Below are 19,296 nucleotides of genomic sequence, written 5' to 3' on the forward strand. Positions count from 1 at the left end.
GTGGTTATCTCATGTGACGTCACCGGGACATTTCGCTTTTCAAATGTTTCGCTTGAAATAGAATTTAATTCGAGTTGCATCATCGTCAAAACACGGCGGTAAATGTGTCAATAGCGTGCGGTAGACGGTGGAGAAAAGTACCAACAGGCAGCCATGTTTACTCTCTGGTGATGCTTAGTGAAGGATCAAGAGAAATCCTGAAGGTCTCACATGAAGGTCTCTTCGCATTTCAACACAAGATTTATTTTTAATCACACAGATGTGCAAGAAAATCCCGCTCTGCTTCAACTTCAACAACTACCAAAGAGTGAAAGGCTTGAAGAGGTCACAAAGCTCCAGCAACACTTGAAGTATGACGGCTCGGGGTCTTCATCAGAAAGTCGCTCTAATCTGTTGATAAAATCGATCTTCATACTACAAGTGTTGCTGGAGCTTTTTGACCTCTTTAATCCAACAGAGGATGCCGTGTTAAACCTGTTTGACATTTAAAACACAAACATTAAAGAGAGATAAAAAGTCCAATTTCAGACATCACACAAAAACTTCTTGGAGTTCGATTACTGACTGCAGCAGATCATTTTAAATATAAAGTACAAGGGAAACATTAAGACCTTTTTAAAGGCTCTAACCCTTCTTATTTTACATTAAATATTACATTTAGGCTGTGAAAGTGTAGATCACTCATTAAAAAGAATAGCTTTATAAATATTTTGATATTTAAGAATTGTTTCAAGTGATTTTTTCAAGCAGAAAAGTCAAACACTTTCTGTTTGCAGCTTTTGGAATCAGACGATTCTCTGCCTTTCGTTCGTCATTTTCAGAGTGCAATTCCACAACAGCACCCAAACGAAGCCTCGCTTTCATCGCGCATTAAGACAGGAGAAAATTGACTGAAAAACGTTCTTTACCTCTCTTGTGACAACCCGACCAGACTGCGACCGTCTACACTCAACAGCTGGTCACCAGCAGCCAAACGCCCGTCCTGTAAAAAAAAGAAAATAAACACACCACAGAATGAGTCACTGTGTTTTTCTGTTTTGGTCACATTTCCTGTGTGTACTGAATACTCACCACATCAGCTGCTCCGCCTTTGACAACAGACTTGATGTAGATGCCCAGTTTCTCCTGACCAGCACCCTGCAGAGACACGGACACAGACAGGTTAACAGACTGCAGATCTTTTTTATTGAAGTCAGGTAGATCTGTTTAAATTTATATTTAGTGGTCAAAGTTCAACGAGTAGTCTGACAAGAGTCTCAGCAAAGTAAAACAGGAAAGTAAAACATCTGATCTGACACAGTGACCTTCTCAAGACGTGAATGGTTGACACAGAAACCGCAGCACAGACTGAATATGTGGTCGAGAAGTGAGTGCAGCACCTCCAAGAATTTTTAAAACACACATTTTTACCGTCAGCTATTCAAGACTCTCGACACTGAACAGAGCAGAGTCTGATTAGAAACACTATCATGAAAACTGAGCCTCTTTTATCTGAGGTAAAAAGTTCACCAACATGTCAAACTGAAACACTTCAGTTCAACTCATCCACACGTATCTTATTTGTTGAGCTTCCTGCTTAAAGTCAAGGTTTCTTCTCTTGATTCTGGTTAGATTTTTCTGCTGAAACAATCAAGTCTCCACACAGTAATATGAAGGGTTTGTATTTGATGTCATAATATTTACTTTGGCTAAATCCTCTCTTTACCAAACAGCAACATGGAGCAGACACACAGACACAGTGGAGCTGGAGCTTCTTGTTGTTTTTTTTATATTTCTCGTTTGTTGTGGTTTTTCTTGTGAAGTAGGGAGAAGATTTACAGAGCAGCAAAGTTCTGGCATGCTATCAGACATATCACACGCTTCCTTTGCCATCTTTGACATGTTTATCCTGCGAGTGTGTGCAACAGCAGACGCAGAAAAAATAACTTCTTTGATACAGACGCTCTCGCTGTGCTAAATATGAAACCTTTCGGATTTGCTTCCAACACTTCTCGACCATAAACACAACGTCGGGTTTTTCTTTTTTTGTCGTTGTTGGGAAGGCGACAAGAAGCCGAAAGGAGGAAAACTCTCAAAAAAAAAGAGGAAAAGATTCTGAGATGTCTGTAGGTTTTCTTCAGGGTTTGCTTCATCTTTGAAATCGGGTGAAGGAAACAGGATTTTAAACGCAGACAGGACAAAGGAGGAAAGGTTCAGATTGCACACAAACTACCTGCACATTAAGAATCACAGCGTGTCTATAAAACCGCTCGTAAAACTGTGGAGTGGATTAAAGAGAGTCCTAATTGCTGCCATTCGTCAGAGCTGACAACACGGCAGCAAGTGTGTGTCATCTTGCAGAGGTAGGGGGTTCACAGGTCTTAGCATCTCACTTCTGTTAACTGTTTAAACATCTGCAGCCATAGAAGGTAAATTCATTTAACTATACATTTAATTAAAGACTTTTTAAAACCACGTTTAATGCAATTTAACGTATTTTCCCCACAGGAACGACTGGTCCAAAAACAAAACCTGAAAACCAGTCGGGACAATAAATCAGAAAGTTCTTCATCTCTTTCCCCAAAATGACCACCTGAAGAATAATAATAATAACTTTATTTATATAGCACCTTTCAAGAGCAGAGTCACAAAGTGCTTTTCAAAAGGTTGAAAACAAACAGAAAGCAAACACCAACAACCTCAACAATAAAAACAAAACAGATTAATCAAAAGCAAGTCTAAACAAACTGGTCTTAAGTTGCTTTTTAAAAGAGTCAACAGTGGCCATAAGTCTTAAACCCAGAGGCAGAGCATTCCAAAATGTTGGCGCTACAACCTCGAAAAGCACAGTCTCCTTTGGTCCTCAGTCTGGTGTGAGGGACGAGCAGCAAACCCTGATCAGAGGACCTGAGAGATCTGCTGGGAGCACGAGGCCGGTGCCTGTCCATGCAGGGCTTTTAAAAGCAAAAACAAGAATCTCGAATTGTATTCTAAAAAAATTGATGGGAAGCCAGTTTAAAGAAAACAGAATGGGAGTGATGTGTGACCTTTTGGAGGATCTGGTTAATAGTGTGGCTGCAGCATTTTGAACTAATTGTAGACGGTTTACAGATGTTTTGAATTAAAACTTTTTGTGGCATTTGAGCGAGCGTGTGGGCATATCGTCTTCCTCAGTCTGCTGATTTCACACGGCCCTGCCCCTACATGATGTGCCTATAACTACCTCCTTATTCTATTTTATCTTCACTACCAGTTACTGAGGACTTTGTTTTCTGTAATCTGTGCCGATTGTTGACTTTCTACAGCAGGAAACACTTTCTTAATATCAAAAACATGAAACAAAAAGCTTTGTGTTGACTTGTCAGAATATGTAACTCATACGTTTCTGGTCTTTTGAAGTTGTGGCACATTTTTCATCCTAAAGTGTTTTCATGACGAGTGAAAACATGTTATTCACAGCAAAACTCCAAACAAGTATTACTGTTATTTTAGCGCTATTGCATTGAATTTAACTCACAATTAAAAATCATTGAGTGTAAGAAATACTTTAAAAATGCAACAAGTGGCAGGCATTCATTTTTTATGTATTGGCTGTTTGAGTTTAGAGAATAGAGTCACATTCACAGCATCCATCAACAGATCTGTGTCCCACTTTCTCCAGCACAAAATGCCAGCAGAGACAAATCATTCTTTCAGCCTTCTGTCTGTGCTGTGTGCGTGCATGTATATGTAATAATGAGGCTGGATTCATGCGGGCATGAATTTCCTGTGAGTGACATGAAGATGAGAGCAGGGCAGTGAATCATTCTGACTGTTTTATGTCTGTTGTACATTACCAGAAAAAGACATTAAAGGGCCTCAGTGTAGGATGGAGCCACAGATTTGTGCGCTTATATAGACGGCGGGGGATTGGGGGCGCCAAATGTAGGCTGCACAGACTCTGGTGGGAATTCCCTGAATCTCCCCTGAGGGATGTTCAGACGGGCTTTTAGTGAGTTAAAGGGGTCCTGAAGGGGTTCAGAAGACTTCCAGGATTAGTTATCCCGTGCAGAAGCGTGACAGAGAATTCAAAAAGTGTACCGCAATGTGCATAAAGATGTGTCTGCAGAATTGATTTGTTAAAATCTGTTTTTAAAATATGCAATTTCAGCATTCAGAGTCAGACCTTTTAAAAACATCATGAGACAATATTTCAAAATCCTGCTGTCTGACAAACAGTATAAAAGAAGTGGACCTAGATTCTCATTTTGCTTTCACCCTCCTGAAGTTTTTCAGGCTGACAGAAAACTGCATGTGTGAACGCAAACAGCTGAATTCTTCACTCGGACTCAATCCAGAGTTTCTCCTGCAAGCCCTCTATTATTTTATCCTGCAGAAAGTCTGAGTGAGCGGATGTGAGAATGCAAATATGTGATGCAAAAATCGATCGAATCTAACAGTGAATATCACGTGTGCAAACAAAAGGGACGCTATCACCCAATAAGTGTCGTGCATTTGGAATTTCCATCGTTATTTCACCTTGCAATTCATGACAGCATCATCTATAAGACACGGGCGAGGAGGTCTGTCAATCATACAACCATTAAGAGTAATCATCACACTAAACGTCTTTCTGCCACACAAACACAGACGAGAAGTTATAGAAAAAACTGTGAAGACATGGGCACGCTGAAACGTGTGCGCATGTTGTAACTCAGCAGGTTTGTCACGATAATGACGCTCTGAAAACGAGTGGCTGATGTCAGGGTGGGGGTCAAAGTGAAAACAGATGTGCGCCCTGTCACAAACATCACCAGCGTTCAGCCCAGAAACAAACTTCCCTTCAACAATCCCACTTTAAGAACTTTTTAAGATATCCATCCATGACTGAGTTTATGAGCATGTGGAGAAAAGTAACATGTGTAACAAAACCTGAGGGAGCTTTACTGCATTTTAATGGACAGCTCGGGTTCTTTAAAGTAACCTGACAAAACAAATCAAGCGCACCTTTAAGCTGCCAGGCCTCCATTAAGAGAAGAAATGCCCAGAAGGAGTCGACTGGTAAAAAGAAGCCTTAATGAGGACTCTACTACTCTGTCATTTCAGGATACATTTACGCTCTCTGATCGAACATGCTTTAAATTGTATTTCAGTAAAGATTTAGTGTGTACATTTGCACAAATCTGTCAATTTCCTGAGGTAAGCTTTGCTGACTGCAGATTCAAAATTGCACTCCCAGGAACGAGTCTGTTAAGGAACTGAAAGTTCACTTTGCTGCTATAGAAACGGCAAGAAAAGAAAGCTTATTTATCCTGGATGTGCCAAAACTGAACACAAACTAACCAGAGGAGGATAGTATGTAATCACAGCTAACACAACTGATTTATGTCATTTTCTCTACAAAAATATAGTCCTGCAATCTTAAAAGGCAACAAATTCCCAGTATGACCCTCCTGCCTCCGTTTGTTTTTAATCAAGCGAGGTCTAAAACATGAACAACATAAACACAAAAACAGACCCTACTCAACACATGAATACTGTTTGTAAATGTTTGCTTCCACAGAGAAGTTTGACCCTCTGTGCCAGTGAGTGTGCACAGAAACAGGAGGAAGCTATAATCGAGGGAAATACTGTTTTTCCCAAGAGGTCAAAAATATACTTGGAGAAGTTTCCTCCCCCTGTCAACGCTTTTCCATTTCAGAAACAGCAATCAAACGATTCCTTGAATTAGACCCGTAGAGAAGCACAAACGTTTAAGATGAACAGATTCAGGAGAGATGCAGGTCGAGTAGCTGTCTTCAATGTTTTGAATTTGGGCTGCAGTACCCATTTTACCCATTTTATTCAAACCACCAGAGATGAACTCAAAAATACAAAACCAACACATCTACTACTTTTCATCATGACAAAGCAAATCAGACGGGACATTTTGGAACTTGCTGAGTGGAGACAGGAAATGTTTCAGCTGGTTAGAAGACGGACAACGTGCACCGCTGTTTTCCTGAAAGTGTCCCCGATCTTCCATTCAATCTTGCCAAGTCGTGATCCCGCCACAGTCAGACATACGGTGCCTTTCAAAACCAGCGCCAAAATGCACAAATGTTCTCTTCCACACGACGAAAACACCTCCTGCCTGAAGCTTTACAGGAAGGCGAGTGTGTGTGTGCGGTACATCCTCCCATTGTCTCTGGCCTCTTAGGGGGTATCCCTCTCATACTATTGTTCCACCATCAGGTCAGCTAACAAACAAACACAACAAATACTTCAAACACTGAGCAAACAAACAGACAGAGTGCAGCTTTGAGAGTTTGTACTGAAGGAGAACTTTCCCCGGGTCAACTCGGCTACTCTCTGCTTCCTCAACAATACAAAAAATTCCCTTTAAATTTTTTTTGCAATTTTTCACCGCACTACCTGATTTTAAATGTACAGAAATGACACTTACTGCAGACCTCTAAGAATTATTAGGCTCTTCTTGTAATTTCTCCCCCAGTAGACTAAACCCAAGGAATAAACATCACCACCCCGTCCCATTGCTGGAGGTGAATTCTCCTGATTATATCCTGCTGCGTTCTCACACCAGCTCACTTGAACTTCATGTGGAAAAAAAATACCTTTTAAAAGTGTTGCATTTCTTATTTAAGAGAATTTCTTATTGAAAGAGCTAAATAAATATAGTACTTGTGAAATAGAAATGTAGATTATTCCAAAGAAATTAGTTTAAACTTTGCACTGGCTATCGATATTTGGTCTGTCCCATCCCTATACATAAAAAGACTGCGTCAATTTTTATGTTGCACAATATGTAAACAAAGATATCACCATGTCAGCTTTTTCCAACATCGTGCGGCCCTAGTGAGATCATTTCCACACATCAAAGCTCTCTACAACTGTAGGGTTTTTAAATGGGGATTTTGTATGAAGTCCTGTTTGGTTCTAAATTTAGTCGTATTTCTCAGAAAGCTGGATTGCGACAGAGTCCAAGTTTAGCTTCGTTTGTTTTACTTTTGTACAGAGAGAATGTTCTGTTCTAGGTATTCATCCAGTGTGATAGATAAAAGAGTAAACACAGCAGCACAGGAGGAGGAGGAGGAGGAGGAGGAGGAGGAGAGGAGATGAGATGTACAATGACGAAAACAATACAAAAAAACACCAACACATAATGTGTCTTCTTCTCTCCTGAAAATATTTAGATCTGGATATTCTCCTGACCTGTCTGTTCCCATATGCTCCTCACAGTTGGAGAGACTATCCCTGTCAGACGGGAGGGGGGGCGGGGGGTCTCCTGAGGTAAGATACATACAGCTCCTCCTGGAGTTTTTCTGTAAGTGTGACCGCTCTATCTGTCTACCTCTCTCTCATGCATGACGGCTAATATAATCCTGGTTTTGTACCGTTTGTATTTGACTGTTAAAATTTGCCCCCTCTGACTTCTATCACTAGATATGAATACTTAACAATGACATGTTTGTTTTAGCACTTCTGTAACAGAAGCTGCCACCAGCATCAGTCAAGTGGCTGCTCTATTCAGTGCCTCTTACCCTCTTCCTTTTTACCTCATCAGCTGTCTTCATGCATTTTGTCTTTCGTCTCTCCCTCTCCTTTTAATGCCTTGTTGTACTAATTGCCCTTTGGGAACAAATAAAGTAGAAGTTGAGCTCCTAACACGATGTTGATCCACTGAGAGATTCAAATCATGCCTGGCGTGCATTAGTGTCCACTCCTGTAAACGTGTAACTTTCTCTGTGCGGACTCTGCTCGATAAATTCACTTCATTTTTGGTGGGAACATTTGACTCTTAGCCGTGAATACGTCGACCTACATCAATTAATTTCTACTGTTCCTTGATTTCTTTTGAAGAATCTGATTCAAAGTTTCGACACGGCCTGAAATGCACGAGTGTGTTTTGACCATCTGTGTTTGATGTGTGTACCTTAGTTTAACCATTAGCAGAACGGCCCTGAAAGCAAACAGGGGACAGTGGCTTATCAGAAGGCCGTCACACACACACACACACACACACACACACACAGGAGGGATGTGTTGAATAGAAGCTGCAGCAGACTTCACTGTGAAACTGGACTAATGTCTGTCAGTGTGTAAGAAGCTACTGCACATGAACCAATAACGACACAAAGCTGAAGAATACAAAAAGGATGCAGGACTTTCAAAATAAGACAACAGATCAAAGACACACATTTCAACCTTTATCTACCAGATTAAAAAATGCCACCACAGAGCCGATAATAAAAGAAGCTTGTGACGAGAAAATGTACGCTAACAAGACTCCCTTTGTCTGTCTTTAACACGCACAACTCCTCAGGTGTTTAAACCCCCCCACACACACTGCTATTAAAGCATTACCTGGTCTCTCCTGCCCACCACAGAAAACCACATGTTGCAGCCGCTTGTCTGCGTCTCCCAGACCAGCTCACACTGGGACGTCCAGACACGCTCACACTCTCTCACGGGGAGGGCACACGCCTCCTCTTATCCCACAGAGCGCTTCAACCTGCCAACAGGCACTAACAAGTCCAAGACCGCCAAATTATCGAGGCTAGGAGTAATCCATTCAGCCGAACGTCTGTGTTTGAAATCACTATTTACTGCGGGAAATGTGGGACGAAACGTTTTCTCCTGTGTGTGGCAAAAAGGAGTGGAAATTTAGCGCATGGCATTTTAAAAAGCTTGTAAAAAAAAAAAAACCATATAAAAATAAGTACAGGAAGTTTAAAAAGCTGCATAAATTCCAGTCAGAGTGTTTAAAAAGTTGCAGTAAATTCCTGAAATGTTCCCAAGTGCAAAAGGAATTCCTCCACGAGTTCCTAATTGCAGCGTGTTTGTTAAGAAACAGAGTCCAGGCGGAGATCCAGAGGTGAAGTGTCGGCTGGGACGCCGGCTGGTCAGACTGAGGTGGAGCGCCGCTGCTGCAGCTCCACCAGACAAATACCACACACACACACACACACACTCTCTCTCAGACACACACACAGTTAGTTATATAACAGGACAAAGGCTCAGCCCAGTTTACCGGGAATCAAGCAGCTGTCTGACAGAAAAAAAAACCTCTCTACCTGTCTTTCCCATCCCACACACACACACTTCTCCTCAAACGTCCACACAGCTTTAAAAACAGAGCGAGGAGGTTTCCTTCACGTCCTTCCTCCCCACACACACACACACACACACACACACATGCACACAGGAAAGCGCTTTGCCTTCAGCAGGAAACACACTCTGCTCTAAAGAAAGACAGAAAGACTTCTTATGTTTCTTTTAGAGTTTTTTGCCTCGTGCACTTTATTTCTCCTTCAAATCAGATGGACACTCGGATGGACAGAGCTCTGCTGAGGCCTCGAGGTCGGACTTAAACCTGCTCGTCTTACTGTACATACCTGCTGCAGTTCTTTCCTGCAGTATTGTTTTAATGGCTGTAACGTTTTGTTTCATGTTCAGTCTTATTAACTCATTCATTCTGCCATCACCATGTGGTTAATATTAATGCTTTAACATGAGCCAAGTTAAAATCTATTGATATGGATATCCGTTTGGTCACCATGGCAACAAAAATAGAAGACCAGTGCACCCAACACTGGTGAATTTCTTGTTTTTAATTACCAAAACATTGCAGACAATCTCCTGCACACTGTCTAAAACTCCTCTGCTCTCCGTCTGTTCTCAGCTGGAATGACTAAAGGATTTAAAGAAACATCATGATTTGCCGACCTGTGTCTCTCAACAGACAGACCACACTGCTGTCTCTCTCTTGTCTAGTTTTACTAACAGTAGCTTTGGGTTAAAATACGACTAAAGATTCAATATTCTTCGATACTATCGATCATCGAAGAAATGGAGGTCGTCTAGTTTTGAAACATGTGACATTGAAAAGTTTCAGACATTTTTGAGAAATTTCAATTGCTCAAGTCTGAGGCCAACTAATAAAATCTAAATGTTTCTTCCTTAGTTTTATGCTACACTCTTACACAAAGTTTATTTAAACTTGGACCTGCAATTTTTTTCAAAAATCCTGCAGAAAAAAACAACAAACATCCTGAAATATTTGACAGCAGAAAAATAAAAAGGAGCAGCAAAGCACGACAACAGGATGCAAAACAAACACGAGTTCTTCTCACTTTCATCGATGCTTCCTTGAAACAAAGCGACCAACGCTGATTAAGATGAGATAAGCGGTGTGATGAGACAATCCGCTCATGAGACGATACACGATATTGAGACGAGATTTAACATTATTTTTAGGAAACTTGAACAACAAAATATATGACTAAAGATAGTCTTCTGAGGTTAAAGGTCACAAAATGTAATGTAATGTGTCTGTAATGGTGCTCATAAATTACATTAAAAATAAGATTAAAACAGCAGAGCATCTATTATAAGTGCACATAGCACCTAGATCTGTGTAGTCCTTGATAACGATGGAAGATTTCCACATTAATGAAGAGGATCAGACGAGTTTAACAAGCGGAGATTCACGAATATTTACATAAAAGAAACTCATCTGAGGCCAAACAAGTTGACAGAGAGGCCTTGACACAGGGTTGCGTAACTGTCTGGCTGCGAAGTGCCCGGTTTCCCCCCACAGGAAATTTGTTAGTCAAAATGAACGTCCAACTGTGCCGCATTTAAATTCTTTGCCATTTGAAATTATAATCAAAGCAATATGGGACACGGCGGTGGCTCTGAAGTGCACACCATGTTTTTGAGTCCAGACAGAAAGTTAAAAAAAAAGAAGCGCATGAAACAAGCTCCGAAACAGGAAGTGTCCATCAACAAGAAGAAGAAGAAGAAGACTAACCGATCAATGGTAGTGATGATTTAATTCATCGTTCCTGATGCTGTCACAGGGTTCAGTGCTCAGGATGAGTCAGCTCACTGTCAGGTTTTGTATTAAATTAGACGGCGATGATGGAGATGTTTGTTTAACCTCTGCAGATCGGATCGTTTGACAGCTGGATTTATTCCCTCACATCACACACACACCGTTTATGGAAGATTCTGCGTGTTTGACGTCTGTTTTTGTAGATGTCTTTTTGTCACATGGCCGTACAGAAGATTAAAAAGAGATAAATTGGGGGCGACAGCGTGTAGGGACTTGGGTTTGGGAACTGGAGGGTTGCCGGTTCAAGTCCCGATGCGGTCTTAAATATGGAAGCTAGTCTGTTAGCTGGAGATAGCCAGGGCACTTCCCTGTGCAGCAGCCCCACTCTGACATCTCTCCATTAATGCATGTTCACAGGTCCTGTTTGTGCATGTGTGTGGATTTCGGGGTATTTTGCATCCAGCAGGTGCCGCCATCGTGCAACAGTGCTACACACACAGTCATTTTTTTTTATTTTAGTTGAATTGAGTTATCATCAAATGGTTGTGACTCTTGATTTGCACCTTCTTAACTAAAGAGGGAAACTCTTGAACCGACCTCGATTTCATTCATACTGATCTTATTCTTTAAAATGAAATCATGTGTGTCATGCATATCTTTGAGTTTGGGGGATTCAGGTAATGGTGTCCAATGAGACGCGATAAATCACATTTTGAAAGGTAAAAAAAAAGTCTGCCATGTTTGTGAGGTTTGCAACAAGGATGAAAAAATGCTTGAATCTTTTGGTGTTAAATCTTAGCTACCCTTTTGTTTGAAGACTACATCGTCTGTTATACTCAAACACGGTGGTCAGGTGTTTTATTTTGAAAGGTTTTTGTCCAGACATTGGAGGTGTGTGATTAAATAAACAACCAGAACAGACAGTGGTTCTGTGGTGCCACCCAAGAAAGCCCACTCACCCCCACCCACTCTCCCCTCTGACAGCAAACTCAACAGACCACCTTCACGTCCAGGAGTCGTCCGCAGAGAAATGACTCTGTTTAGTCTCTGCTCTGCAGGCAGACTCAACAATAAAAAGCAGTCACACACACACACACACACACACTAATCCAACAAACTCTTTCTTCAACAGCCAAGATTTAAAAAAAAAAAAAAAAAAAATCCAACTTATTTTTGGATTTCCTGTCAGAGTCAAGCCGATCTGTCACACTTCTACTTTTGAAAACGTGAAAACTATGACTCCTGCCATGAAAGATTAGTTTTCTTTTTTTGAACTCAGATCTGCTTTGGTTTGGATTTTAACCCTTTTAACACTCGCGCACACACACACACAGTCTCCTCCAGGTGGGGTTTTCTTACCTTGGCAGCCACGATGCTGAGGCCCATGCCATTGTGCTTCTTCAGGGTTACCGTGACAACCTCCGGCTCCTTCCTCATTTGCTGAAAGAGAGAGATGGACAGGAAGGACAAACTGTGAGTGAGGGTGAAACCTCTTACAGGGAAACGTTAGCGAGCGTCCTCTCGTGTGTGTGTTCCCTCGGCGGGACTCTGAACGCAGACTGCGGAGCACGACGAGGGAGGGATGAGAAAAAAGGGAGGGAAGGAATGAAGGAGGCATAAAAGGGGAAAGGGGAAGACCACAGAGGAACCTGTGGCTGCTGGAAACGAGTCAAGAATGAAAAACCACATCATGGTTTTACACACACATATACACACACATATATACACAGCAGGGCTGGGTGACGGGGTGTGGAGAAAGAAAGAGAAACAAAGACAGAGAGACAGAGCGGCAGAGGTTTCCCACATCATGATAAAAAAATACTCTGACAAAGAATAATCCAAAATAAATAAACCCGTGTCTGACTCGTACTTAAGTATGCATTTAAACTGAGTGCGTGTTGTTCTGTGTGACTGGACATCACACTGACGTTAATACAGAGTGAGAACACCCAGAACCAAACGACCCCACAAATACTACAACACACCTAATACTAAGAAACAGTCTAGTCAGTGTGAGGGTATTTATGTAGACAACGATGCATGATGGGAAATTATCTCAAGAGGAATCGAGTTGTAGTCGTGCAGTTAGTGACCCTGCAAGATCCCCAGTCGGTGTAAAATCTTTCTGCGAGCCGCTGACAGGTTGTCATTTAAAAGGTTTATTTAGGCTTTTTAATGCCTTTGTTTAGGGTTAGGACTGTGGATAGAGGGGGAGAGCGAGAGAGTGGGGAAAGGACCCCGACTACAGCCTCAGTACATGAGGCGCACGCACCGACCACCAGGTCACCGCCCTCTGGTTCCCGACCCACCAGTTAAGAACCACTGTTCTAGTGTATGGAAGGCATAAGTATTCCTACATCTGCGTGGAGTTTTACTAACCAAATGTTGGACTTTTGCGTTCCTTCCTCCTCCAAAAACCAGAGGAAAATGATCTTGTTGGTATGCAATTCTCAAACACCGCACTAAGTGAGCAATTTACCTCCAAGAGTCTTCGAAACACTTAAGTCCAAAAACACTGATCTCCGATTTTTTTGGTTCCTGCTGTCCGAACTGACCCTTGGGAGATCCCTTATAAAGCCAAGTTTACAGTAAGTGAAGCGAGGCTGAATTTAAGCTCCTTTTTTTTGTGCAAATATGTCTAACATAGTCAAACTAAAGATGGTGTTATTCTGAATACTGTAACACTGAATATCAAAGGACAGAGAGGGCGACGCAGGCCATAAAAGACTGAACTTCAGGAGGTATTTTTGCCCTGAACAAATCCCTCTCAGGGTTGATATCTTCAAAGGATTGAACGGACAACAGAGGCAGTAACACCAAACAATGACTCCAGCAAGGTAAATAAGGGCAAGCCAGAGCTGCTGGAGCACAGACTTAAAAAAAAATAAAGAAAAAAAGATGTGAACTAACCCAGCAAGTTTCTGTTAAAGCTCTCTACAGGAAAACTTATGTAAGGCTTTAATTGGTTTTATTGGTTAGTGTGAGGCTGTTCTTCTCTGGGTGGGCGACCCAGGTTTGAATTCAACCTGTGGCTTCTTTCCAGCATGTCGTACTTCTCTCTCTCTTCTAACTCTATCATCTGTCCTCTCTCTCTCCAATAAAAGCACAAAAATAAACCTTAAAAGAAAAAAATAAATCTAAATAAAGAAGCCGATTATTTAAGAAAATATGGACGCCTTCTATCAATGATGTGAAGGATTGAGATTTAAAGGACAATCAAGTAAATGGACTGGAGGTTGTGTAGCACTTTTCTAGTCTTCTGAATACTCAAAGTGCTTTTACACCGCAGGTCACACCTACACATTCACACACTGATGGTAGAGGCTGCTGTCACACCTCCACATTCACACACTGATGGTAGAGGCTGCTGTCACACCTACACATTCACACACTGATGGTAGAGGCTGCTGTCACACCTACACATTCACACACTGATGGTAGAGGCTGCTGTCACACCTACACATTCACACACTGATGGTAGAGGCTGCTGTCACACCTACACATTCACACACTGATGGTAGAGGCTGCTGTCACACCTCCACATTCACACACTGATGGTAGAGGCTGCTGTCACACCTACACATTCACACACTGATGGTAGAGGCTGCTGTCACACCTACACATTCACACACTGATGGTAGAGGCTGCTGTCACACCTCCACATTCACACACTGATGGTAGAGGCTGCTGTCACACCTACACATTCACACACTGATGGTAGAGACTGCTGTCACACCTCCACATTCACACACTGATGGTAGAGGCTGCTGTCACACCTCCACATTCACACACTGATGGTAGAGGCTGCTGTCACACCTACACATTCACACACTGATGGTAGAGGCTGCTGTCACACCTACACATTCACACACTGATGGTAGAGGCTGCTGTCACACCTCCACATTCACACACTGATGGTAGAGGCTGCTGTGTAAAGTGTCCATCAGAAGTAACTAATCCAATTCACATGCCACAGACGAAGCAGCGGGAGCAATTCGGGGTTAAGTCTCTTGCCCGAGGACACATCGGACATGTAGCTGCAGGAGCTGGGGATCAAACCCCTGACCTTCCAGTTGAGAGACGACCGACTCTACCAACTGAGCCACAGCCGCCCCAAGTGAAAAATGTCTGTGGACAATGCAGTTTGCAAGAATGCATCATTTTAAATTTAGTCTCTAAATACTTTCTATACTGCAATAATAAACTCATTTTAGTAAATCTTTATTTTTGACAGGATGAGCATTTTAGTTTCATTTTCAATATTTTTTTTGTTCTGCTCTGTTGGTCAATGCAGAGAATGTATGTCTCGTCTGGATATGAAATATGTGAGCGTTAAAAGGCTGTATTCCATGATGCTAACATTTAAAAAGAAATAAAGGGGAGGGGGGAGAGGTAAAGTCAGGGACAGACGCCATGCGCTGGTTTGATAGAAATAGCAGATGGGTGAAAACACTTTTAGAGATGCGTAAATATCAAACTGGGACATTTCACATAGAAGGAAAAAGCCACATTCAGGAGTCATTCGACCACTTGTCCTTCTGTTTTTTGAGTTAACGACTCTGCAGGGCAAAGGAGAACATTTCATCAGGACGTGTTAGTTTGTTTGTTTTGGCGACGGCTCACCAACACGAGAAACAAAGAGAGAAGTAGTGAAGACTGTGACCGGAGGGAAAGTTTGTTTTCTCTGTCAGACAGTGCAAAGAAAATCTGGAAGAACTTATTTCTTTATTATTATTATGTCTCATTGTTTTGTAATGTGTGTTTGTCGACGCCTTTACTAGTTGAGGTCACAGTCTTTAATGTCCTCCTACTCTATGTTTTGTATGCATGGTTTTGTTTAGTCTAGCATCTTCTAAATGGGTCAAAGAAAAACTGAAGGAGGTGGAATAAAAATGCAAATAACCTGAATAATTCCGACAAGCATGAACACAGTTAAATTAGATTTCTCTCGTTTCCCAACACAGACACAGACAAGCCACCTGTCCTATTTTTTTAAAGATGTCATTGAATCACATTAAAACCCTTCACTGTTTGCATGCTGAAATATGATGCAGAGCACCACCATAAGCCCCCGACCCCCCTCCAGTCTGCCCAAACACCCCCCATCCATCAAAGAGTGAGCGTGTGTTTGTGAGAGAGACGCCTGCATTATGTCGAGACTACAGTCATGAAATAGTAGAGCAGGGATAAACACACCAATTACAGAGGAAGTGGTGTGTGTGTGTGTGTGTGTGTGAGAATAGTGAAAAGAGGTCTATCATTTAGTGCTCCAGGCTCACTAACTAATTTCTGCAGAGTGATTGGTGTTGATTAAATTGTGTGTGCGTGTGTGTGGAAGCTTGTTATGAAAAGTTAATTGCCCCTTCTGAAGTCACTGTAATCACGGCCTTCCAAGTGGGAGACCACACACACACACACACACACACACACACACACACACACACACACACACACACACACACACACACACACACACACACACACACACACACACACACACACACACACACACACACACACACACACACACACACACACACACACACACACACACACACACACACACACACACACACACACACACACACACACACACACACACACACACACACACACACACACACACACACACACACACACACACACACACACACACACACACACACACACACACACACACACACACACACACACACACACACACACACACACACACACACACACAAACTTCTGGACGTGAATCAAAGCAGCTTCCAGGTTTAAACTTCTCTAAAAATAGTCTTAAGTATGTCGGTGGTGTCGTCACATTGTCTACTGCTCGGCTTCTTTTCAGGAAATTTGACCATTTTTAGTCCTAAAGGAGCCTGGGAAACCATCCGTGTTCTCATTTGGGAATGGCGTCACTACTGGAATTCATGCGCGATCCAGTTTAAACCCAGTAAATCCAGTATGATTTACACCCGAGTTACCCAGTATGATGGAGAGATGAGCTTATCCAGCAAATGAAGGGAAGCTTATGTGACGTTTTTAAACTAACAGGCTGATATGGATTTGGCTTTCAGGTCTATTTTCTATTTAAATCAAGGAGATCGTATGAAAGACGATGACATCATGACGATCGTACAGAAAACTCCAGAACAGCTACTAAATGAACTTCATGTTCAGATCGATTTTTATAATCAGGAATGAAACTTTAGAGCCTGATTGGTTTAAATCAACACGGATGAGAAATCCACAAAGTGCACAGAAACATCACAAGAACATTTCAAAGAGCGTCTGCTGAAGTGGATCCTGATGTGATGGAGAGCTCGTCTCCTCGCCAGCAACCTAATGAAGCTTAATATGTTTTCTCAGCCTGTAGATATAGGAGCGTGTGCAAATCAAACTGTTGTGATAAAAACCCTCTGGATCCAATCTAAAGGGCTCAGTTGATCCAAAGTAACCTGATCCGATTGAAGCTTACTGATGGGATCAAATCTTGAAAACAACGTTGTTCAAAAGAGATTTAAAATATAAGTAAGGATCGGGTTATTTTTGTTTAACCCAGTTTGTGTTGTTCTAAACATCAGAGTCAGACTGGATAACTTTGAGTTAACAAATCTGGATTTTTTTTTAACCCAAGCACAGGCTGAAGTACAGGAACAAAATGTTTTTAAAAAAAGTACAAAATGGTCATAAAACACACATTTTTTATAATTTAGTCCTATTAATCATATGTTGTACTTGAATTGGTGAATCACCAGAGTGACACAGAGTAGATCAAGTTCACATTAGGGGTGTGAGAGGAAGTTCTTCAATCTCATCAAATATTCCACAGATTAGATGTTAAAATCAAACGGGACATATTCAATTTAGAGCAGCTTGAGGAGCTTTCAGTTTCTGTGGATTTTGGCGCCCCCTGTGGTCAACCAGGTATGGTCATGCTTAAAATTCTGTACATGGATAAGGTTGATCAAGTCTGGTTTTCTTTAAAAAAAAAAAAAAAAACAGACTAAAGAAAGCTAGATTAACTGATTTTGAATATCCAAAAAAACCAATAACCAAATCTGGGGATTCATCTTTACCAAGTTGACGTTTTGGAACAACCCGGCGCAGACGTCTTTCAATCCATCGAAATCATTCATCAACACAGCAGATTATACTTTATTAAGAAGAGGAATGTGAAAGTTTCATAAGACTTCACCAGAGCAAAAACTTTCTGGAAGTTATGCTGCTTTGTTAAAAGCCTCTGCGCATGAGTTTGTTTCTTTACCCCCTGCTGTATGAACGTCTGAACGCTTAAGTCTCCACAGCTTCCATGAGTCAGCATTACTTAACCTGCTCTGAGTCCTCTGGGACACCCTGCTGCCCCGCAACACAGGCAAGCACCCAGAAAAACATGAACAAACAGTGTGTGTGTGTGTGTGTGTGTGTGTGTGTGTGTGTGTGTGTGTGTGTGTGTGTGTGTGTGTGTGTGTGTGTGTGTGTGTGTGTGTGTGTGTGTGTGTGTGTGTGTGTGTCAGTGTCGTACCATTTCAGAATTATCAGCAGCAGAGAAGTGGCTGTCGCAGTCGGCTCCCTCGAAGTGGACCGTCCAGGTCCCGGGAGAACGAGGGTGGGGCACTAACCTACAAAAACCTGGTGGACAAAACAAACACAAACACAAGAAAAGTTACTTTATGGTGGTAAAAAAAGTCTGTTTTTAAAAATGTCAACTTTTGAACAGATGTTTAGAGCCAATCTACCTCCATATTTTTCCTGATATAACAAATGTCATACACAAAACAGTGAAGTGACTTAAAGCGTTTTTCAGAGCACAATTCTTCAACAGCGCCGGAACTTCACAGAGATGTAAATATTGCGTCTAGAAACGTTACAGCAATCTGAGGAGGGCTTTAGTCAGCTTTGTTTTAAACTATACTCTCAAAACCTCAGAGGTGTATACCTTAATACTTTTAGTTTATATTCTTATTACAATGTCTTGTTTTATTCCTAATGCTATTATATCTATTTCTATATATTTGAAAGCTACATTTTGAGCAAGTCTAGGTCAGAATGTCCCGCCCCTCCCTTCCCCTCCTCGGGGATAATAAATAAAAAATAGGTAGAACGAAAGAGAAATAAACTGGAGCCCAAGTTACACACTATCTCTCGTCATAAAACTGTTTAAAAGATCCCTTTAGACATAAAAAAAATGATGTTTAAGAATTGACATCTAAAATGTATCTGGTATGGGGTTTTCAGTTACCTTTGGACGCATTTCAGGACATAAAAACAAACAAAATATTGTTCTATTACCATTTGAAATAAATCAGGTACGACTTCCCTGCTCGTCAAAATCTGGTGTCAAACAGTGAATCATCTTTTTCTTGAATGATATTGAGAGTTGTGATGTTTTATTCCCATTTGACAAACTCTAAGACTCCACACTTTCTTGCCCGGGTATATGAACTCGTAGATTATTAAATTAAATACATAAAAATGTAGAACAGCTCCCTGATTCTTCATTTCTTTCTATATTT

The 19,296-nt window shown here is 41.5% G+C and overlaps 1 protein-coding gene across 17 annotated transcripts in view; it reads right to left on the minus strand.

The window, feature by feature from the left end:
* The window catches only part of afdna (afadin, adherens junction formation factor a), a 109,906-nt gene that overhangs the window by 23,818 nt on the left and 66,792 nt on the right, over nucleotides 1–19,296 (minus strand). For all 17 annotated transcript variants that reach the window (XM_061051597.1, XM_061051594.1, XM_061051601.1 and 14 more), the window contains 4 exons: nucleotides 18,306–18,412; nucleotides 12,155–12,235; nucleotides 1,072–1,137; nucleotides 909–982 (listed from right to left, as the gene is read on the minus strand). In XM_061051597.1, the coding sequence (XP_060907580.1) occupies nucleotides 909–982; nucleotides 1,072–1,137; nucleotides 12,155–12,235; nucleotides 18,306–18,412 (328 nt within the window). The remainder of the gene's footprint in view (nucleotides 1–908; nucleotides 983–1,071; nucleotides 1,138–12,154; nucleotides 12,236–18,305; nucleotides 18,413–19,296) is intronic.

This window comes from Labrus mixtus, chromosome 12, assembly GCF_963584025.1.
Source record: "Labrus mixtus chromosome 12, fLabMix1.1, whole genome shotgun sequence".
Lineage (NCBI taxonomy): Eukaryota > Metazoa > Chordata > Actinopteri > Labriformes > Labridae > Labrus > Labrus mixtus.